General features: G+C 39.5%; 1 protein-coding gene across 1 annotated transcript in view; it reads left to right on the forward strand.

Moving 5' to 3' along the window:
* The first annotated feature begins 1,836 nt into the window (after window positions 1-1,836).
* Window positions 1,837-24,745, forward strand: part of LOC131069532 (uncharacterized) — a 124,037-nt gene continuing 101,128 nt past the window's right edge. Inside the window, exons 1-2 of the mRNA XM_058005008.2 lie at window positions 1,837-2,232; window positions 2,971-3,101. Coding sequence (XP_057860991.1) covers window positions 1,986-2,232; window positions 2,971-3,101 — 378 coding nt within the window. The 5' untranslated portion in view covers window positions 1,837-1,985. The remainder of the gene's footprint in view (window positions 2,233-2,970; window positions 3,102-24,745) is intronic.

Consider the following 24,745-nt stretch of genomic DNA (forward strand, 5'->3'; position numbering starts at 1 on the left):
GCATCTGGATGGTAAATAGTACATGGAGGATTAAAAAGAATGGCTATAACAGATCCAAAAATAGGGGATATCAATGCAAGGCACTAATATTTTGAACCCACTGGTTATGGGTAAATATATTAGAATAGTGCATTCACTTGTTATGAGTTGACTTCGTAGCCCTAAGAAGGCACTAGTCTAGGGAGTTTGTGTCCAACATTTAGAACCAAACTTAATTGAAAATCTTTTATCATGTTTTCTATTTTTGTGCTTTATAAGTTATTTTAATTATTAGTTCTCATGATCAACACTTGCAAAATATCACTAAATATTGCCAAATTGTCTCGAATTCATGCATTCTTGACCATAGTTTAAGAACCATCTCTATTGAGCAATACCCACATTATGAGAAGAATCAAATGCATAGGTATTGCTATAGGTAAACCTGCCTTGGTCTTGCAGAACTAAAATTGTAGAGGATATCAACTATTTTGTTGAATTTTGTTTGTTGGCCATTGACCTAGAATTCTTGAGTATAAGAAATGAGGCAAAATCTTTAGAGGATTTAGACATTAAGTTAGAATAATGAATAGATGTACCACAAATTTAATCTTAAACGAAGATGTGAATAGATTGAAGATTTGAACTAGATCTTGAAAATCAGTCTAAATAAAAATAATTAAGATTTAAATTATATTCTGACTTTTAACAAAATTACATTATTTATACACTTACTATTACCAAAAATTTAACCATTTTTTATTTATTTATAAATATACATTATAAATATTCAAAAGCTGAGTTTTAAGATACATATTCTAGCTCTTGATCTTTCAGAATCCTAGATTTGCGAACTTTATTAAAATTTCTTTATTCATTCATTTTCTAAATATTAATAAAAACCAAAATTTAAAAGGGAAGTTCCCTTACTCGTTCATTTTCTAAGTTTTAATAAAAACCAATATTTAAAAGAGAAGTTCACTTAGAGAAAGCAGAAAGAAGACGTGGAGAAAGCAAAATGACAAATAGATGAACAAATGGGACATTCATTGGCAAGATTGTCCTATTTCTAATGAGGAGGTAAAAGTTTGGGTGCTAGAAAAATTTAGGACTACCATTTGGACAAAACAAAATGGCTAGGAGAAGACACATTATGTTAACGAATTTAATTCCATGTGGACACATGATGAAAAGACTTATTTAAAGGCTGAAATCAAGGGTAAGACTAAAATATTAATGGCTCAGTTGACGACCGAGGACTGTATTGCATCTATCTTTGATGTGAAATAGGTAGATGGATAACTCCCAAAGAAGAGTGGGAAGAAAGGACTTGTATCTTTTGCGGTGAAGGAGCAGTTGAAGCTGAGTAGCACTTCATCATGGAATGCGTGGCATACGGGGATATCCGTAAATAGTTTGAAAACAATCTAAAGGTGGACAATCTGAGTAAGTTGTTTGCGAAAGTAAGGCTTCACAAAATTGCAAATTAGTCAAGATGCATAAAAGGAGAGCTAAAATGGAAAGAAATCCAAGTAAGTGTTATTTTTGAAACTCTTGATCCCTTAAATTGCTTGGTCTCATAAACGTTATTAAAATCCATTCATTTATTCTTTACTCGTTAAGACCACATGAGAAAATTTGGGTTCTATTACCTCTACATTGTAGATGACGTGTCCTCCCAAGGAAAAAATATTGGAAAGCCAAAATATAGAATAAAAAAATTCATTTCCGAGATAAATTGTGGAATTCCCTTCGACAGAACCAATAGAAGGCAGATTAAATACGCGGAATAATTGCTGTCATCCATGGTGTCAACTAAATACAAATTACTTGAGCACATTTAGGTTCCCCAAAAAGGTAGTTGAATTCCTTTAATACACTACAGCAAACTAATATATTAATCAAGTATTAATGTCATTCCGACAGGAAACTTTGATTTTTTTCTTGATTGATTTTGCCCAATTGAATAGAAAAGGGTGAAATCAGCAGAAGGGTGTTGTCTGTGAATGGATGATCTCGTGACATGGATGACAGGCACCTTTATAATGGTGCCTGTCATCCACACCATCGTGGAGTGCAACAGAGGCAGACAGGGCAAGCTTCGCATTGCCCGCTGGTGGATATCTTGTATTTTCATAGTGTCAGTCTCTTTTTCCTCGGCATTTGTGTGCGGACTGGGAGGATACTTCATAGCCCATTTCTCTGTTAGCAAGCCCTTGGCAGTCCCTACGCAGTGCACAATTCTCACCAATAGTAAGTATTTAAAAACATGCTCTTCTGCCCTGCCTTTCTGGGTTTTGTTGTAAAACAAATACTCAGTGGCATAGTCTAAAGGAAAAAACAATTGAATTACTTATTCGGGGAACAGAAAAAAAATCTTCTCTGTAAGTGTGTCCAGTATCAATCTGAGAGTTAGGAATAAAGACTATAAGGAGGCATTTCAATTTGATTTTAGCAGAGGAACATTCTTACAATAATGAGAGCCAGGTATGCTATACATCTGCCTATGGGTATAAAGCGATGTACCCTGAAAATAGGTGAATTGACAAGGTTTACTTTACTTTTGAGGTCTACAATGAAGTCAAAACCTGAAGATACAAATTTCGAATGAACTATAAGGGAAATATGAAAAAAAAAACTGTTCTATGAGTGTGTCGTATCTCTCTTAGACTTAGGAATAAATACTACCTTCATATGATTGCACCTGGTTTTTACGCTTTATTAGTGGCCCTATGAAAAAGAAGACCATAAATCTAATCGTTAACTCAAGTACAGGGTTAGGCTATTGTGTACTATGCAGAAAATCTGGGTGTTATCCATTTTATATGTCTTGAGAATATGGTCTACAGCATACAAGAAAAGGCTACCCATAAGTGTAAATCTCACCCACGATCCGGAAGAACATAACTGAAAAAAAGAAGTTAAATTAGTGCCATTGACAATATTTAACCTGAAGTAATTGATTTTATGGTGTGGTATGTGTTTTTGTAGGTGTTGATCTTCGATCAACCAAGGTATGTCGGATGGGGCTGCTAAACTTTAATTCTAAGAATGTTCTATTGTCTACTGGGAACAGCAGATACCGTTGCTACTATGATTATTATTGGGCTTCAGTATTTAAGGTATGCTATGCATATACATTCCCTTTGAGTTTCTTTTTTTCCTTGATAAGTCACAATTAGTCTCCATTTGGGTCTGTAGCTAAGGCTGGCAACATCGTCATTACATATAATCTTATGTTCAATGGATTCCTGTTAGTGTCTCAGCAGACTTTAAGTGGGGTTTGGAGAAATTCATCAATTTTGGATTAGAATTTGCCAGTATCAATTATAATTGAACACTGAAACAAAATTATTTTGCAAGCAAAAATGGCTGAGAGTAGAGTAGAGTAGAGTTAGAGATAAGCCACTGTAATAAGTAGCTTATAAATTTTAGACATGAGATAGGTAGCAACAATAAGCTAGAGAGTGCCCAGAAGGCAGGACACCACACCCATTAGCAGTTAGTACCAGAGAGGAGAAGGCTGTTCAAACATCCGCAGAAAATGCTCAGGAGCTGCATGAACAGTCTGTAAACATCATAGGAATGAAATTCTTTTTCATCAACTTGAATTTTGATATATTGGAAAATAATATTTTATATTTTTGTAATAACTACCCAATTTTTTTTTCTTGAATTTTTTGACTAACAGATCACAACATAAACTTGCAAATGCTGGAGACGCTGTTGTCATGAACTCTGATATGAATTTTCAATGCACACATAATTGCTATTACAGTTATTTTGGTGAATATTCATTCATATGATAGTGCCAAACACGTAATAGCAATACATATGAAATTCCAACATAGAATACCTTGGAAACTGGGGTGCAGATGAAAGTTACAGGTCTGTAAGGACATGTAGAGCTTGTTGCAGGACCACTGTTATGAAGTTGCAGAATATGGCAGCCATGTCAACATATCAAGGGCCCCGTCAATTCCCCATAGATCACCTCCAAAGGTAGCAAACAGCCGCTATGAACACTCAGCTTTGCAAATCACCTCCAAAATGCAAAGGAATTAACTACCACAGGTCTGTCACAAATTTTCAGTCGCACCAAGGACTGAATGGCACTCTTTTTTGGCATCAAAACCATTAAACACAACATCAAACTATCACCAAACACCAGAGACTAACCTAGCACTGTCGCAATGGCCTCCAAACACACCCAACACTGCCAAAATGGCCATCAAACACACCCAGAACTGCTGTTTCCTCAAAGAATGATGGAAATGCCAAGTTTCAGCCTTTCAGGGCTACTACACCATCTCAATCATACCCAGCAAGTTTCCCAATGCCAAATCCACACGTCCATGTGTCAAGAACAGAGACAACACACAAAAAGACACCACAAATCACCACACAACTTACCGTTCTGAAAGTGAACAGGTCTGTTATAATTTTCTGAGTATATTTCAGGTTTGGAGAGGTGCCAAGAATGAGCTGATATAGACCCAGGAATGTGTGTTTTTGCTGTCAATAGAAATCATTACAGGTCTGTTATGAAATGCTGTATTGGAAAAACACCACCAAACTAGTAAACACTCCTAAACCTCTGCAAATGAGACACCTAGTAATAGAAATCATCACTCGCAAAGCTTTTTCTGATTTTCAAACCCTATCATCAACTTTCCCAGCAGATTAAAATGGAAAAACTAGTTAGGGTATCATCGAAAACCCTAAAAAACTGTACGACCAGCAACATGTAGCTTCAAATCACTTGGAAATTCTCGCTAATCTCTGCAGAAAGCAAAACAAACAAACTAAAAAAACTTACAATTCAGAAAACTGCAAATCTTTTTTTTGAAACCCTGCACTGCAAACTTGTTGAAATCACTCTACTAGCTAGGGAGGATCCTTTACCACTGAAACTAGTGTATTTGACAAGGGTTTCTGTCCTCAATCAATTTCGGAAGAACTTCTCTAGTCATTCCAGCAGCATCTTGTTATGCGTGCAACATCTAAATGAGAGAAATGAGAGCCAAAACTCCAATTTATAAAGTTTGGAGGGAATTAGGGCATTTTAAAATTATTTTCCCTAGAAAAAGCCCCCATAACGATTTAAAACAACTCAAGTGGAATCAGGGCATTTTAAAATTCAAATGTTTTATTTTTACTTGAAAAAGCCCCCATAATGTTTTAAAGCAACTTAAGTCTCCCACATCTCTTAAGTGTCCAACTTGGGGAACAAAAAACACCTTTTTGAACACTGAAGTGAATAATAAAACATCACTTTACCACTTTAGTGCAAATATAAAAATATATTCAACAACCTTATGAAAAACTTGCCAAGCTAGTGGAAATAGAAATAATCATGCCAAAACATAATTGATGCTGAAAGATGATTGGTGCCGAAATGAGCACCGACCATAAATAGTAGTGTTCTCCAAGGATTGAGGAGAATAAACCCCAAAAAACCCAAAAAGACTGGTGCCAAAACAAGCATTTACTATAAATAGCAATGTTCTTTAAGGACTGAGGAGAACAAACCTAGAAAAACCCAAAAAGATTGATGTCGAAACAAGCATTTACTATAAATAGTAGTGTTTTCCAAGGACTGAGAAGAACAAATCCGAAAAAACCAGAATGCTACAAAGAGCGTTATCACCAATTAGAGTATCAACTGAACTCCAAAGCATCACTGGATGCCAAGAAAACTCTAAACTAAGCTCTCCTAGCTCCCACCTTGCCTTGAAATCTTTAGAAAACCTTGAAGACTGGTCATTGCTCACAAAACAATATGGCATAAAAATGGGGACATTACAACCCTCCCTCCCCAAAGATTGCTCGTCTTCAAGCAATGCCATCTCATAAACAAAATGATCTCAAATAAATCTTAATGTAATTCTAGAATCCCAAATCAGTCAAGAAGATCTGTACCTCCATTTGCCCAAAACATTGCAACATTGGACCCTTGTACAATTAAACTCTTCAATCCTATGTAAGAAGAGCAACCAAACATTGTAGGGTCTTGGTCAACTCCTTAGAAAATTGCTCTCCATAATCACCAATTTGTGGCGCCTTAGGAGTAAGCTCAAGGAAATTAATGTTCACTCTCATTTTTTTTTTTTGATTGGTAACATAAGTTTAATTATATTATATCATATAAAAGGGTATTACATGTTCAAAAAAGTTAAGCTTCTAACCACTCAAAACCACCCAACAAGAAGCCAGTCCAAACCACCTTTGCATAAGCCAGAAACCAACAACAAAACCTCCCACCAAAACCATCACCCCAAAACCATATCACAGTTATCCGAGCTCAAAAACATGCTCGTTACAGCAGTATCATTTAAAAACTGACCGAAAAACCTATACACAAACTACCTCCGCGGACTATAACAATTCAAAAAAGAAATTTCCAGACACAACTAAGCACAAAGCCATAACTGAACAAGCTTAATTAGAGCTACCCGGGATCAAGGCCAAGGCATTTTCATCACCCATCTTCCGCTTCCTTGGCCGCAACACTCTCCGCTCCACCAATCTCGCCTCCTCCTGCACATGTTGCAGAGCCGCGTCAACCTCCATGAGTTGCACGAAGACCTTCAAAGCTTCCCACCCTCTTCTTGCCTCCTCCCTGGTGCACGCCTTTACACCATCTTCTTGCCATCTAATAAAGGGAAAGCATCTGACAGGGACCTCCTGATGAAAATTTTGTACTCCTTTGCACACATCAAATCCAACACCTGGCTCCGCCCACTCAGTAATTGAGTCCAGTCCCAAGAGGAATTCCTTGGGGACAATCGCTTCCATCACCTTTGTGACAGGTTCCATCGAGCTTTCCAAGTCCAAACCCCATGCCATGATGAGGGAATAAACTTCCAAGTTTGTTTTGTATCTATGGCTCACTACACCAAAATCCTCTCCTAAAATCAGCTTCACACACTTCATCAATCTCTCATCTTGAAACAAAAACATTCCGCTCAACTGCCTGTTTGTGACGCGTCAAAAGAAAGGACACAATTGCTTCTTCGTTTTCAAAGTGAAATTGGCTTCCATATCTCTCTGTGCCTACAGTGCCACCACCTTGCACCGAAACCTACAAAACCTCTACTTCGATGCAATGGAAAATTCCAGAAAGGCAATGATGAAGACAACTCAAACAACACCACAATCGAAAAAAGATCACACCAACATTAAAGCTCTGTACTATCATCCCTTCGCCGCCCTTCTCTGATAATTAATTAGCATGCATTTGCAATGCAAAACCAAGTTCATTAATGCATCGTACATGTCACTTAAACTTTAAAACACTCACTTCCATTCCACTCTATTATCCGTGGCACCACCTCACCCCAGTTACTTGAAATCTTTCCTTCCACATCTAACTCCAAAAATCATCGAGAATTCACCAACCTCATGCAAAAAATCAATTAATGTCAGCTGCCAACTAGGATTGCCAATTAACATCCTCATTAGCACTACCACACCACTGGGTTGTAAAAGGGTCTAGTTCACAAGCCACATTAGACAAAAAATCTGACACCCCATTCCCTGCCCTCTTAATATGAGAAATTCAAAAATCTTGAAAAGATTTTAGCTATGTTCGGATTATTGAAATAAATTTGCTTATCTGCCAACTCGGGGAGGAGCCTTTCGAGATTGCATCAACTATAATTTTAGAATCACCTTCTAAATGTAACTTTGGAATTTTTAAATTGCGACCCAACTCCACTGCAAGTAGCACTGCTTGCGGAGCCTTTCGAGATTGCATCAACTATAATTTTAGAATCACCTTCTAAATGTAACTTCGGAATTTTTAAATTGCGACCCAACTCCACTGCAAGTAGCACTGCTTGCGCCTTTGCCTCATTATTAGTACCATCTTGCAATCTTTGAGCTCCTTTCATTAAAACTTTGCCTTCCTCATCACAAGCCACACAACTAGCACCTGAAATTCCCGGGTTGCCTCTTGAGGCCCCATCGAAATTAACTTTAACCCAACCTTGCTCTGTCTTGACCCAAACACAGTTCGAAATGCCTCCATCACCAAAATTAACTCTAGACAGCCCATGAGCAGGCCTGAACTTCAGCAAGGGCCAATTTGCCTGAATCAATTTGTCTGCCATGCTAAAAGGAAAATTTGAAAAGTTATGCCTCATTGTCGATGCAGAAACTACTTTTGAGACTGCCCTTTCAACTCTTGCACATAACATCTCACTTGTTTCCTCCTTCCCCTGAAATATGCGTCTGTTTCTCTCTTTCCAAATCTCCCATATTCCAATCGAAGGAGTGACAATCCAAATGCAAGAATAGACTAATTTCCTATTCTCTTCGAACCAACTCTTAAAAAGATCAATAACTTTCAATGGCAACGGAATTTTCTAGGAGAGCTTTTTTAACAGGAATTTCCAGACACTTTGAACCATTTTACAGTTCAACAGCAAGTGGTCTAAAGATTCACTATCTGTTTTGCCCATTGCACACTGAAAAGGGCTATTAAATCCCAGTTACTGAGCTTGTCACCAGTTAAAATTCTCTCTTTCATGACCAACCAAGCAAAGACACCAGCCTTTGGTAAACAAGAAGAGTTCCAGCAGAGTCTGGTTGGCCAATCCTCAGCTACCACTGCCTCCTCGATCACCTTATAGCCTATTTTAATCAAGTACATCCCTGTCCTTGAGCCACACCATCTCACAACATCCTCCTTGAGTGAGATAAAAGGTCTGTATTCATTTAGAATGCCATAAAAAATAGCCAACTGAGGAGGGGTCAGAGGAAGTGTCCCGATATCCTTCTATCTCCATTCATCCACTCCATTTATTTTCAAGATCTCCATATAGTCTCTGACTTTAGACCCCCAACGAGCCTCTGCTACTTGCTTGATTGTCTTGACTCCATCTCGTGAGAAAAGTGCTGGCCTTCCATGTTAATGATTTATAGCTTTGGTCGGAGTAATCCCATCAAATCATATGTATAAGTAATGCTGATTATACCATCAGCATGATTAATGATTTGTTAATATGTATGTATACATATTAATATATGTAATAATAATAAGTGTTCTTATTATTATTATATATATGAATATTTATACATACATAATTTATGATTGGAATATTAAATAATTAATCATGCTGTTGATAAATCAATGAGATTAAATTCATGTTGAATTGATAAGCAATATCGATTATATTAATCTAGTGATTAAATTGAATTTATAATCATGCTGTTTATACCAAATTGAATATGAGCACCAAATTATTTATCATTTGCTAAATGATCATAAGTATCGATTATATTGATCAAATGGAATGATCAATATAATAATCGATCATCCACATTAAACAGTTCGATATTATTAATTGCTGTTTGAACCAACTATGGTCAATCATCAATATCAAACGATTATGTGAATTGTTACCTTACTGTTAATAATAATAAACGATTATGTGAATCGCTGTTTAGAGAGGCATCTCGATGAAGAGACATGTCTCCACATACGTGGAGGCATGTCTATTCATCGACATGCCCAAACCATGTCATATATATCATGATCAATTTCGATTCTAAAGGCAAGTATAGAAATCGAAAGTGCAAGCCAATAAGACATCGATCTCCTTCATTCGCAGTCCAGCAAATACTTTGTGAATTAATTTGTGTTCTCCTCATATTTGCAGCAACCTGCACATAGAGTTCTTAGTCATATAGCTTAGTTGTGAACTAAGTAATAGAAAGAAAATTAAAACTACTCACATATCAAATCTGATCCAAATTTAACATTCCATCCCACAAATCTTTCCAAAAGTCCGCTTATACTCATTCCCCAACTGCCAAGTAAGATGTTTTGTAATCACCTTCCTGCAAGAAATTAAAAAATTCTATATAGTTGAGCCTCTGGGGGGTCACGGATAGCTAAAATCCATTCTCTCTGATAAGAATCCAAGTATTTATGCACTAGAATTTGAACCCACTTTTGTTCAGGCTTGAGATACATCTGCCAGATAAGTTTCACTCCCATTGCTTTGTTCAAAGTCTCCAATTTCTCAGACCCGCACCTCTAGCTTCTCTAGGTTGACAAAGCTTATCCTAGGCCACAAGTGGGATTTTATCCTGATCACTTCTTCCATTTCAAAAAAACTTTTTCATACGCTGATTTATGACACTAACTACTTTCTTTGGAATTTTCAGACATGTCATTGAGTAAATAAGGATGGCAGAAAGAAACGATTTCAACATCATAAGTCTACCGGCCGAAGAAAGCCATTTACTCTTCCACCCTTCCAACTTATTAACACAACAATCAACTAGCCGATTCCATAGCTCTACTCTATTAATACCCCCAAAGAGGGGAGTACCCAGGAATTTACTTGACAATCTTCCCGCCTTTACACCTAGGAGCCTAACAATATCCCTCTGTCCATCTAGAGGGGTGTTGAAGAAAAAATGTTAGACTTGGCCCAATTAATCTGCTGTCCAGAGGCATCACAAAAAGAATCCAGGGCCTTCTTGATGGTGTGCGCCTCCTTGAGAGAAGCCTCCCCCAAAAGAATAGTATCATCAGCAAATTGTTGATGCGATGAAGGTTCCAAACTTGCTGCAATGCTGATACATTTCCACTGACCATTTCGTCGATAGTTCTGAATATGTCTCCCCAAGGCCTCAGCTAAAATAATAAAAAGAAAAGGAGACAATGGATCTCCTTGCCACAGACCTCTTGAGGACTAGAAAAAACCTTGATGACTGCCATTGATAAGTACTGAGAACCAAGGTCCATCAATACAAGCTTTCACCCAATTCAACCATTGTTCCGGAAACCCAAAACACTTCATAACCTGGAGCAAAAAAGATCGATCCACCATGTCATACGCTTTCCTAATGTCCAACTTTATCAACATATGATCCACTTTAGCTTTCCTCACTATATGAATGGCTTCATGTGCAATGATGATGCCCTCCACAATGGGTCTACTCGAGACAGATCCACTTTGTTCTTCAGAGATAATCGTCTTCAGGATTGGTTTCATTCTATTCATCATAACCTTGTCTATCACTTTATACAAGGTGTTACACAACGAGATAGGGCGGAAATCACTGAAGGACTCTATTTTCTCCACTTTGGGGATCAAAGCAATGAAAGTACAATTTAATTCCTTCGCAACATGTAGATTCTCTGGCCTCTTCCACAACTAATTAGACTTCATTCCCAACAATATCCCAAAAATGATGATAAAAGAAAGTAGGAAAGCCATCAAGTCCCGAGGCTTTATCACCAACCATTGAAAAAACAACAGATCTCACCTCTTCCACTGTGATTGGTCTGCAAAGAGCTTGATTTTGAAGATCAGTTATGGTCTTCGGAATATTTGTAAGCAACAGATTTTGTTGCTGGTCATTGAGCTCCTGATTCTGTGTTAGAAGTGCATTAAAGAAATCCACCGCCTACTTGTTAATGGCTTCCGTATTATCCAACAATATGTTTTCCTTGCTCTTTATTGAGGTGATTTTGTTCCAAGATCTCCTAACTTTAACTGAATTGTGAAAAAACTTAGTATTTTGATCTCCTTTTAGCCAACACTCCTAAGACTTCTGTCTCCAATACACCTCCTCCCTAGCCAGGATTTCATTATACTTGCTTTTTAACTCTTTTTCTCTAGCAAAGGTTTCACCTGTCATTCCTTGGTTCATAATGCTCTCCTGTATCACACTTAACTTTGTTTCAAGGGCTACTTTGTCAGCAAAGATGTTGCCAAAATTAATTTTGTTCCACTCTTTCAACTTCTCCTTTAAAAAATGAAGCTTCTTAAAGAAACAAAAGGCATGGGATCCCATCACCACCGGGGCCTCAACCCACCATTGCTTCACTAGCTCCAGTAATTTACCATCCCGTAACCACATCTTTTCAAACTTCAAAGGGCATCTAATTGGTGCATTATCCAACAGAACAAGTAACTCAATTGGAAAATGATCAAAAGCAGCTAATGATTTAATGCAGGCCTAAAAAATTAAGGGTTTAGTCTCCCATTTACCACTCAAGAAAAATCTGTCCAGTTTTTCTGCAATATGCCCCAGACCCATCTCCTATTAGTCCAGGGGAACACCCCGCTATTAGTCTTGATCTCTCTCAACCCATTAGAGGAAACAAAGTTCTGAAAGTCCACTTGCAATTCACTGAAACCCACTTTCCCCCTTTTCTTATGTGCAATCTCAAGTGTCACATTAAAATCTCCACCTAGAATAACTAATTCATCAGATAAATTTTGCAAGATAAGGGATAATTGTTGCCAGACTTCTGGTTGCAAACGTGCCTTAGCAGGGCCGTAAGCATTCAAAATAGAAAAATCACAATTAATCCTGAAAGAGTTAACCTTACATAGTTGTCAAGATTGAGAGTTCGCTAGCTCCTCAACATATAGAGAGGCTGGGTTCCACAGGATTCCAAGACCACCAACAGAGCCATTAGCATTCAAAAAAGTCCCCGACCACATCCTCCAACATCTCAAAAGACTTCCCGCCTCCTTTGTGCTCATTTTAGTTTCTTGCTAACAAACTAAATCAGGCTTCATTTGATCCAGCCCACGCTTGATCAAACACCTCTTGTCAGGGGCATTACATCCCCAGACATTCCAACTGATGAGTTTCATTTTTGTTCAAGAAAGGTAGCCCCCTTCGCTACTACTAATTTACTTTGACCTTTAGCACTTCCCGCCATGGCAATTCGAACTCTGTTTGGTTTCCGTCCTCTAGACTTTTTTTTCCCCCAAACAGACTTTTTGGACTTGTGAATCAATTTGATTGATAGTCCGAATATCCACAATACCTTCTTTGTCCATCAATCCCCATTCATCCTGTTCAATAATGTCCCCATTTTTAGTTTCTCTAGCAGTGCAGTTGTTGCTGACTTTCCGGGTTTGTGTTAGTATGTTCAAGGGGGTAATTTGGTGTTACTAGTGAGCTCAGTTGGTTTAGAGGAGTCATATGACGCTTTAAGATGTTATTTCCAGCTTCTGGTTTGGGATCGAAGACTCTTGGAGGGAGTGTCAATTTATAGTAAGTCACTCGATTGGCTCCATTTGTCATTATTCTTCATCAGGGCCACTTTAGTACGATTATATTTCGATTTCGATGCTTTTCAGACAATTTTCGTCAAATTGGTGCATTAATAGTTTATTTTTTAAGTATTTTACTAAGGTTGCAAAAAGATAATTAAAATATTTAAAATTCACATTGGTGTGATAGCTCGTCGGAACAGGGGGAAGGAGTTTTAAATCTTGGAAGCACAAAACAGGGACCTTGCATAACAAATTTTCATTATTTTAATGAAGAGATCATTTTGGAGCTAGAAAGGAAGTTTAATTTATAAAGTGATTTTATAAAGGGGTACTTGGGAGACATAAGTTAATGTTTCTTTATATTTATTAAAGAGTCACTTAAGTGGGTGACTAAAAAGGGGAAATAAAATAAAGGAAAAGTTATTTATCCCACATTGGCAAGGCGGATGGGCAACTTCCAAGATGAAGTTATAAAATGAATTGAAGAGTCATTCTTGAGTATGCTTGGATGAGATGAAAGTTATGCTATTGGATTTCTCAGAAATCTGATTATTGGGCTTGGAGGATGAAATGCCTCTTTGCCAACATTCTTCTCGCCGTTGCAAGATATAGTCAGGAGAATTAATGGTGTTTTCATTTAGGAAACACATTGGGCTTATTAGATTTTCTGATAAAGAAGGGCAGATTTGAAGAAGATATTTGGAGAAGAATCGAAGACGATAATGGCATAAAAAATAAGGGAAAGGAAGATTTGTGATTGCTACAGTACCATGAATGGTGCATGAACAGTGTCGTGAACAATACCGCGGACAGTGCTGTTACAGTGTCACACTACAGTATTTGGCAGCCTTTTGGGGGTTACATTTGCATATATAACTAGCCAGGGGTTCATCGTTCCATTCCTACCCTAGGCGGCTACACCTGGTGGAGATTTGGCACTTGTTTTTGGACTCATTATTGCTGTTACCACTTCAGTTGTACTCAGTTTTGCATTAAGGGTGTTAACAGTCCATTTCCAGCACTATTCTCTTTTGTTGTATGCCATTTCATGTCTATGGTAACAAGCAAGGTTAACGGGTATGTAAAGAATTGATTTTCCTCTTGTATGGTTGATGAAAAACACTCATTTGTATGAAGTTTCAGTCTGAGACACGGTTGTAATAGTCATAAATAAATTATTTATCAGTTCTGATTTATGCTTTTAAGTTGTTATTCGTTGGTTCTCTATTGTCAAAAGTTATATGCATATTGCTAGCCTTTCAATTCCTTTCAATATTATGAGATTTGGCATCAATTTCAATCCCTTAAACTCACAATAGCAAACAAGGACTCAGAATCAGACTGTGCATACAAAGTGTTTGACGAATTGTCAAGCATTAGCCTCACTCTCCAACCCCTTTTCCTTCTCCTCCGCTTTCCCATTCTCAATGTGACCACTCTCTACATTGTCCTTATCCCTCTGCTGAGCTCTCCTATCCGCTTCTAGGGCTTCCATTGCTTTCTCCACTTTGTCCAAAGCTTCTTCCACTAAATGAGCCGCCTCAGCTTGGCAATTAACCTGACCATCACCTTGAGCCAGAGACCCATCAACACTGGGGGCTGGAAGTTTCACCCCATTCTCCTCAATACCCGAAGCAAGGCCTCGTGAAGGCGATGCCACATCACTTGAAACCTTCTCCTTTTGAACCCTAACTTCCTCCTGCATAATCTGCATCTGAGCATCTACCTCATTTGTTGCTAAGGATTTACCCTTGGGGTCAGTAGAACACACTTCCTCTGAATGCCTCTCTTTCTTACATAACTTGCATCGTTCCATATTCTCTTCAATTTTGATTTGTTGTGTCCAACACCCTTCATTAGTATTAATCTCTATGGTATTAGGCAAGGGGAAGTGCGGCTTCCAACCAATACAAATGCATGCATACATGCTAAAGTCCTCTTTTATAGCTTCATCTGATTTTATATAGAAGCCCAATTTATTACCAATGGTCATGAAAGTCTCTTCATTCCAGTATTCTTGTGGTAGGTTGTACAGTCTGAACCAGATCGGGACCTCTTCTAAATGGGCCTTGAGCGGGTTAAAATTAGGCTCTCAATCTTTGATGAATAAACACTTACCACCCATAAAAAAGGGTCCGTTGTTAAAAACCCAGTTTTTATTGTCATTATTCTTCGCAATAACTAGAAAAAACCCATTCGAAATTGACTTAATCTCAACTTTAAATGGCCAGTTCTCTGCACACCTCATCTTAACTTGACTAAAAGCAGGCCAATCTCCCACCCATTTCATAAAAAACCCCTTGTCCTCAGAAAAGAAACCGAGTCATTCCAACTCCTGTTATCAAGAAAAAAAGAAAGCTTCTTAACTTTTGGCTGAGGCTGCTTTACCTTTTCCGTTTCGTCGACTCTAGGGGTCTTTTTCGGTCTCCTTTCCTTGTCTCGAACCCTCTTCCAATCAGATTTCCTACCATCGGGGAGGCTGTTAGGGTTCTGGAAGGCCACTGAAGAATCATTTCTCCTCCACCCTGAAACCCAACTCCTGCCATTGTTGCCCATCTGCAGCTGCGAGGGAAAGGGGATTCTGTTATGATCCTCCCAAACCCATTTTGGTTTTGACCAAGATCTGAATGCCGACTGAACATAGAACCTGGGTTGTTCTCTCTGTCTGAAATCCCCGAAATCTCTCGGTTGCAGACCTAACCTTCTCCTCGACGCCATTCTAGTTCCTCAGCAGAATTAAACCCTATGTTAACTCTCATTTTCAACACCATGCATTCAAGCATAATGAATGTCACTATAAAATAATCTGTTGTCCCAACCATAAGTGCAAGTTGATAATAAGACATAATGTAATAACCACCCCTGATTTTTTTGAAGTATGTTTGTTTGCAAGTTTGTTTCCAACAAGGAGAATTTGTTGTTGTTTATTTTCAGATTGCATTCAAGATAAGAAACAAGCATAAAACATGAAATTTTGCGACATGACATAGAAGATCATTTGCTTCATTCAAATTTCATCAAACTCTTACATAGCATTATGAATCAGATTTAAAACATAATCTGGAATAGTCTTCAAATACATGAAAGGATTGCTTAGAAATTTTTCAATCACCACTGCTAGGCATTCAAATGACAAGGTGATTGGTATGAAGGTCCTCCAAGTCTCCAAACTTCTATAAATCTGCTCCAGCAATGAAAAATCCTTTACCCACAGTATTAGGCGCCTTAAATTGATGTCAACAAGCCACTAAATTGCAGATTTCAGACCTAATATGAACCCTACGTGCCAAGTCGAGTTGTACGACCCTTCTAAAGTAGGGCAATTTGACTAGATAATTCAGTTCTTCACCAAATCTGCCAAATGAATACTCAGTTTGGGGCGCCCAGCTATCAGAAACACTTAGAAATAATACCCAAAATGATTGCAAACCTGGTTATTGAAATATGAGCTCAGAAAAAGCACCCCAAAACTCAGAAATTTCACACCAACACTTAGAAAAAACTTCTAATAAACTCTAAATTCAAACCACACTCCAAAAATTCACACACCACACTAAAACCATCAAACCCATATCAAAATACTGAAATAATCTTCATTTTTCTCAAGCTAAATATCACCAACAAGCCAAAAATTATTTAACATCTTCAACCCGAAACGCCAACCAGCTAGGGTGGATATTTCACCATTGAAACCAGCTACCTAGAAGAGGGATTTCTTCCTCTAGGCAACAAAAAATGAACTCCAGAAATCTACATTCCATGGAGTTTCGGGGACAGGGACGGCAGGGGACGCCGAGATGTGTTTCTGGTATAGGGGTACTTTTGGGTCATTTTCGGGGGGACAACTGTTAAAAAAATAGTGGTTTTTTTACAAATATAGAGAAATTTCAAATATGCTTATCATAACAATGGTAAAGCATTCATCATAGACATTAATGCATTGCATTACTCTTTATCAAGAAGGGTGGTGCGTAGCTTAGTTTCTCCAACTGGAACAAATGAGGGGCCAGCACATATGACATCTTTGAACATTTGTTTATAATATGATGAACGTGAGACATGGAATGGTATACCATGAGCAAAAAGAAACTTGGCTATAGAGGCTCCAACCCTCTCTCGTGCTTGTATGTTAAACAAATCAGCAACATTAGTTTCTCTCTTAGTCTTCTTTGCCTTTCCTCTACTAGAAATGGCACCCTCCCCCCCATGACAAGCATCATCCATTGAATTTGACACACTAGGCTGCAAACTGATACTCTCTATTGAAGTCCCTTTACTTAATGCTTGCCCCTCCATATGCAATCTAGTTGCCTCAATTTTTTGAGCTTGAGTTATTTTTTTGCAACCTCTCACCCCTTGACCACCTAACCACAAAAGATGGGAATAGACCCTAGTATAGCTGCCCTTATATTGTTTGTGGCACAAATGACACTCCCATACTCTACTACCCTCTGAATTTTTTTTCTTATCTTTGTCAATTCTTGTAGCAAATTGTAATAGAGGTTTTTTGGGGTTGAATGGGCCTTTTGCAAACTCTTTGAGGATTTGGGAAGGACATTCAAATGGGTTTGGGGCTGTGGTTGAACTTGCTACCCCTGCTACATTCATAGTTCGTGAAGTCTCCCCCATGGCTGCCCCTCTTTTAGTTCTATGTCTATTTCTTTGAATTTCTTCAATTTCAACTTCTTCATTCTCACTATCACTATTGTCACTACCACTCTCATAGCTGCTCATGGTTTTGTTTGAATGAGAATGTCAAATAGAGCTGCAATTTAAAAAATAAACAAAATAAACCCACAATGCCCTCCCTTTTTGTTCAAAAATTTGAAATACACTTGGAAAAAACTTGAAAAAATCTAAAACAAACTACAAAAACAAATGCAAAATGCAAAATATACCTCTAGTGAAGTAGATTTGATGGCCTAAGCTCCTCTTTCACCTGCTGTTCACTCCTTAACCAGCTGCTTCTTCTCTTCTTGCTGCTCTTTTCCTATTTTGCAAATGTCAAAATGAGTTTCTTTTTCTTCCTTTTGCTTGTTTTATGCATTAGATTAGGGTTTTTTATATTTTAATGTTTATTTGGGGTCTTGGTGGGGCCAGCCGAACCTATTTTATAAATTAAAAATGTGTTTTTTAAAATTTTTGACTTAAAAAATTCTGGGCCATAGGGGATGGCCAGCTGTCCCGGGGACAGTCGGGAGACGCCTAGGCGTCCCTTGGCTGTCTCGGGGACAGCTGGCCGTCCCCTGCTTCCCAACAGCAGTCCTTGGAACGTCCCCAGTGATTTTGCCAAAAAGGGGACCCCTAGGAAACAACAATTTTCTGTCCCCATTTCGTCCCCGGTATGCATACGAGGGAAAAAGGGTAGGGTACGCATCCCCGTGGAACATAGCCAAAAATCAATCCGATAGCATAACATTAAGTTGTCAAAGCAAGCATGACCAAATGAGAGCCCAAATGAGAATATATAGTGTGGATGAAGAATTAGGGAAACCATCTTTCAATTTGAATTCATTCTCCTCCAAAACCGCTTTTCAAAGCACAATACCTCCAAGAGGTTCGACCCATATAAATCTCATTAAATATAAAATTTAATTTCATTTCTCTCCAATCTTGGTGTCCACTTTGAAGCCAATAAAATAATTTTATAAAATATAAAATATCTTCATACCCTGGTGTCCCTTTGAAGAAGTCTATTCTTGCCTTTTAAAAACAACAAAACAACTTAAAGTCACCACTTTATTAGGTGATGATCAAGGGTTGTAAAGATGTAGACATCCATAAAATTAAAATTCTGAAATTTTCTCATAATTTTCCATAAATAATAAATAAGGAATAATGCACATCAATGCTTGAATACAAAGTTCTTTTCATAAAGAGGAACGATACATTAGCAAGACCAAGGTTGATTGCATGGAATAATAAGACCATAAGGTTGATTACATGAAATAATATGTACAATGATACTATATAACAATGTTGCCTTTGAACGTTGTAGACTCCTCTCCATCTGCTATCGTGAGACGAAAATGTGGTCCGGGTGCTTTTTTTGTCCAACCACGAAGCAAAAGCTTCCTCGATTCCCTTTATGAACCAAAGAGCTCCCGACCCTAAACGAGGCAATCCTAAACTAGCGGGCGAGATGGAATCCTAGTGCAACATGATGCATCTAACTAACATTTCACACATGAACATGTGTAATGTCCCCTTTCTAGTTGACAGGCAGTTGAGCAGGATTGGCCCATCATTAGGGTTCTCGTAGGCCAGTGGAGTGGATAGGGGACCCATCCAGAGGTTTGTGGAGCTTAGTAGGGATCTTTACGAGCCATTCCAGATGGTTTGAGGCAGTCTCCTATTTTTCAGGAGACTGATAGTTAGCTTGATGACCACCTAAAGGGTGGGGAGCGCAACAGGAGGTCTTTGGAGCAGTTTTGGATGATCAGGGACAGTTTCCTAAATTTTAAGAGGATTCCTATTTTTTAGGGATTGATTGGGAGTTGACTATAACACATTAGGAGACCTTAGGGATCATTTTGGAGGCTTTGGTTGCAGTTCCTATTTTTTAGGGAGGATCCCTATTTTTTAGGAGGGCATTAATAGTGGCCCTGCTATATTTAGACATTACCAGGATGGTACGTGCATTATCAGTTTTCAGTTTAGGATGGCCAGGTGATGTGGTTTGAATAAAAATTAAATATTAAAGTATTGACTTTAATATTTAATTAAAATAAAATAAAGTGATTAATAATGTCACTTATAAAAATTAAATGTTAAAGTATTGACTTTAATATTTAATTAAAATAAAATAAAGTGATTAATAATGTCACTTAATAATAAATTATTAAAGTAATAAAAGGACCCCTTGTTCTAGTTGAGATAACGCTGTTTTAAAAGAGGGCCATTGAAGGGGTGTTAGCTCATAAATAAAAATAATTTAATAATTGCATAATGGGCCTAAAATGCAACACCACTTTTGGGGAGACATTATTTTATTTAAACGACTTTATTGATTAAAGGCCCCAAGGTGAATGCCCAACTTTGAGGAGGAATTATTTTTTATAAAATAAACTTTATGAATTTCATAAAAAAACCCATGATTTGGACACCAACTTTGGGAGGAGCATAATTTCATTTAAAATGAATTTTTAATTCATTAAAGTGTATGGGAAAAATCAAAAAACCTAATTAGGGCATTGGCTTTTGAGGAAGCATAAAGTAACATTTGGGCTTCATTTTTGAACACTCAATCATTTTATGTTGATCATCAGGCATTGATGTACTTGGTGAACAAACCTATTATTCAGGGGAGGATCAGTCGGTGGCTTCTCCTACTTCAAGAGTTCACATTCACAATCATTGTACGTCCCGACAAAAGCCATGTCAATCTGGAGAGCCACCTGATGGAGTGAATGACGATTTTCCTAATGCCCATTTATTTCAAATAGCTGCATTACCATCATGGTACAAAAGCATTGGGGAGTACTTGTCAACCTCTCGGTTTCCAGCAGACATGCTACCAGGAGAAAAAAGGAAGTTGGTCCTGAGAAGCAGGGCATTTCAATTGACTAATGGGTTACTTTACAAAATGGGCCCTGATCAGGTACTGAGAAGGTGTGTTATGAAAGAGGAGATCCCAGAAGTGCTAAGGGAAGCACATGAAGGACCTGCAGGTGGTCACATGGGACTAGACACCACGGCGCGAAAAGTGTTTCTTGTAGGACTATGGTGGCCTACAATGTATAATGATGCGCGTGAATGGGTGGTGGGCTGTGATACTTGCTAGAGGCCCAGGAAAACCATTGAAGAGGGACTTTATGCCCCTAAATCCTTCCCATGCCCAAGGACTGTTTGAGCAATGGGGTCTAGATTTCATTGGACCTTTGAAGGCCATCCATGCACGAAGGTGTTGGTACATTGTGGTGGCCATTGAATATTTGACAAAATGGGCAGAGGCACAGGCGTTGCCAGATAATTCAGCTTTCAGTATGGCGAGATTCATTTATGAACAAATCATTACAAGGTATGGCATTCCTATTCAATTGACAAGTGATCGAGGCGGACGCTTTGTAAACCATGTAGTTAAATTGCTCACGACAGAGTTCAAGATTTTTCATTCCTTGTCGAGCCCGTACTATCTCAGGGCCAATGGCCACTAACAAAATATTGGTGTCGGTAATCTATAAATCATGCGGGGTCGAACAAGAAGACTGGGAAGAAAAGCTACCATCCGTACTGTGGGCGTACAGGTCCACGTACAAAGTGGCAACATGCCAGACACCCTTTCAGTTGATGTACAGTCAGGAGACCATTGTACCGGTGGAATTCCTGGTACCTAGCTTGCGGATAGCAATTGAGAACCGACTAGGAGACATGGAGAGTCTGCGGGAAAGATTATATGTGCTGGGTAGGCTGGACGAACGAAGAATGATGGCTCAATGGGCCACTGAAGCAGCCCAGCAACGTCGGAAGTTCTTGCATGATAAGCATCTCCGGCGTATGGAATTCCGTCCAGGCCAATGGGTGTTGAAGTACAACGGGCGGAATGAAATAAAACCTGGGAAATTTAAAGTGAGATGGTTGGGTCCCTACAAAGTCCGAGAAGTAGCAGAGAATGGAGCAATCAAGTTGTCGACGTTGGACGACCAACCAATCAAGGAGACAGTGAACGGGTCGAAATTAAAAAATGTATGACCGCAGGCAGCAGCGGAATGACCCAGTTCGTCCGGAGGTGGGGCCTAGCCGGACAACTTGAAAAGGTAATTATTTTGTTTCTTTAGTTAAAAAAAAGAAAAAAAGAGAGAACTTGTATAAAGCCCACCCCTACGTCTAAGAAGAGGCACAAAATCATACCATTAGAGATAGACGTGTCAAGCAAAAGAATCCGTACGTAGAGGAAGTGATTGGAAAAAAAAAATTGCAAATAGGAACCCTACGACAACCAACAAGTGATGGGTATATGTGAAAAAGGCAACCACACGGAACCCGTACATGATTGAATAAGGCTGGAAGGAGTTCGAAGAGAAGTTGGAGAAGGCAAATAGAACCCACAGAAGGCATATAGACAAAATCATACGACTGATTGGAGAGGTTGTACGTGGAGGGCACAAGGGACAAATTCGTACGGACGTGGCTGCATTCGGTAGAGGGACAAGCATACAGAGGAGAAATCGCACAAGTGACATCGTACATTGATGCATTCCCTACAAAAGAAAAAAGACAAAAAAAGGACATAATGGCAAGGGGCAAAACCGTACATTGTTGAATTCGTATGGCTGAGGAGAGAAGCCAAATCTGTACGGTGGGAGGCAAGCCGTACATGCTCAAGGAAAAAATTGTACATGCGCTAAAGCATTTTTGTGTGCAATTTTCCGTACAAATTGTGGGGTGATTTCGTACATGAGGAGGAAAAAAATCCCTACGGCAAGGTGACGAATCCATATGCAGGAGGTCATGGTTGCAAGGAATCCGTACATCACCAAGAATTCCAAGTGCAAAATTTTTCAAAGCTAGGTGGGTTCCGTACAAGGTAGGGGTGGAAGGCAAATTCGTGAGCCGAAGCAAGGGAAATCCGTACGATTGCAAAGGAAGAAGATTCCAAGGGATCCGTACATTGAAGCTGTCCGTACAAGCGTATAGAAGGCGACACAAGATAAATCGTGCAGAAGGAGAAAATGGTACGGTCAAGTAAGTCAGGTGCGCAGGGAAGGAAATCGTGCATAAAGCGATTCCGTACATAGCAAAGTCAGCAACAAATTAAAATCGCAAGGAAGGCCGTCAGGGAATAATTGAATCTGACAGCTTTTATCATAAATATTGCCTGACAATTACAAGAATTAATTAAATGGAGTCTGGGAGACCAAAGTTAAATTGGAGAAAATGGTTGCAGCAGTTAGGGCCTCTAAAGAACCAACCGTCCAAGAAAGGAAAAATGGTAGAATCCAGCAGCGCAGCCATGGACAAAGGAAAAAGAACATTGCCGTCAGGAGGGTGGGTTGCAGGAATGACAGATATAGGCAAAGTTGGGAAAGGGAAGACAATGCTGGCAAAGGTCACAGCAGACACCATCACCTTTGAAGGGTTGAGTGGCATTGTGTGTAGAATGTGGTGGTTGGAGACTCTAGACAATCACCCCATCAAGGATTCCCTTCGGCATGCATGGGTGCATTGGGCAATCCAAATGCTTGTGTTTGCCATTTGGGATTTTGAGCCATGTTTCAGGATGATGATTATCGCGTATGATAGAAATGCTAGGGAATTTGTATTTACCTACCAGCATAGTACAGTAACGGTGTCATTTACAGCGGAAGCATTTACCAGAGTATTCGGCATTCTTGGCGAGGGCAAGAAAGTTGACAAAAACGCCACGAAGATGTTGGCGGAACGAAGGTAGAAACTTCTATAGCTAGTGTGCCATGATTTGACAGCAGAGGAATGGGAAAGAGTGAATGCACTGAAGGGACGAGGGTTAAAAAAGTCTTACATTGTGCCAGGCGAATGGCAATGTCTACTCGATGTGATGAAGAGTAGACTCACAGGGGCTAGCCGAGCCTTCGACACAGCTGTACCCATGATAGCTTTGATGAACGGGTTAAGGAATGGTACGGTGTATGATTGGGCGTTTGTACTGTCGGATAGGATTCATGACTTCCTCACGCTGAAACATAAAGCCTTCTATATGCCCTTTCATGCCATTGGACTTTTCTTGGAGGTCGTCCGAACACAGGTACCCTCAGAACGACATGTGTGGAAGCCGTAGAACCGGGTGGACCCTTCGTTGCCACCTATCTTTTATTGGACTCACCTAGATACCTTCACAAGTAGCGGGGATGTCCAACCTAGCAAGAAGCGAAGGCGGCAGCAGGTGGTGGCTTCGGAGAGTGAGCCAGAGTCGGTAGAAGAGGAGGAGAGAAGTGCAAGAGAAGAGTCGGCAAATACCTCTTCCAGCAACAGTGGAGGCAATGATGCCTTCCGTTTGGTTAGTCGGGGAGAAGTGGGAAGGAGTCCTGGAGAGGATACGTTGGATAGTGTTGGTGGCGGTACAACCGCGAAAGGTGTCATGGGTACACCCTTGAGTGGTACGAGTACGGTTGGAGTAGCACCATTGAGGGGGGTTAGACCTTCGAGAGAGGTGATGACTGAACGACTTATTTTTGCCCTAGCCTTGCTGCAGGTGGACAGTGAAATGACTCCACTCCCTACTTTTGGGATGACCTTTGAAGCCATACTAGTGCCATGATTCGGGCAATTGCGACCTCCACCCATGCAAACACCCTTTAGTGTCGCCTCGCCAACACACGGAGTGCCTGCGTGTCAGGAGCCCGCTACAGAGAAAGGGGCCGAGTTGGAGAGTACAGTCCACACATGGGATGCATGGTTGGACCGCTACCAGGCGACCCCCATGGCACCAATTGGATCTCGACCTCCTTCACCACAGCCACTGGTGTTGCCAGAGATCGTGGATTTAGAGGAGGGGAGTTCTCACCAGCAACAGGAGTCAACTATGGATATCTTCCAGGATAGGGTGCTTGGAGAGGACTATAGGGCTGTTGAGTCCAACTAGTAGGTAGCATCCACTATGCAGGGTGAGTCAAGTGCGGTGGAGCAGTTTATGGCAGAGATGGAGGCTAGTGCACAGAGGATGGTTGCCTTGGCAGATGTGGAGGCTAGTGCATGGCAGATGGCGGCTTCAATTCAGGAACTGGCTCTTGGACAGACTGCAATGGAGAATC

This window comes from Cryptomeria japonica, chromosome 2, assembly GCF_030272615.1.
Source record: "Cryptomeria japonica chromosome 2, Sugi_1.0, whole genome shotgun sequence".
Lineage (NCBI taxonomy): Eukaryota > Viridiplantae > Streptophyta > Pinopsida > Cupressales > Cupressaceae > Cryptomeria > Cryptomeria japonica.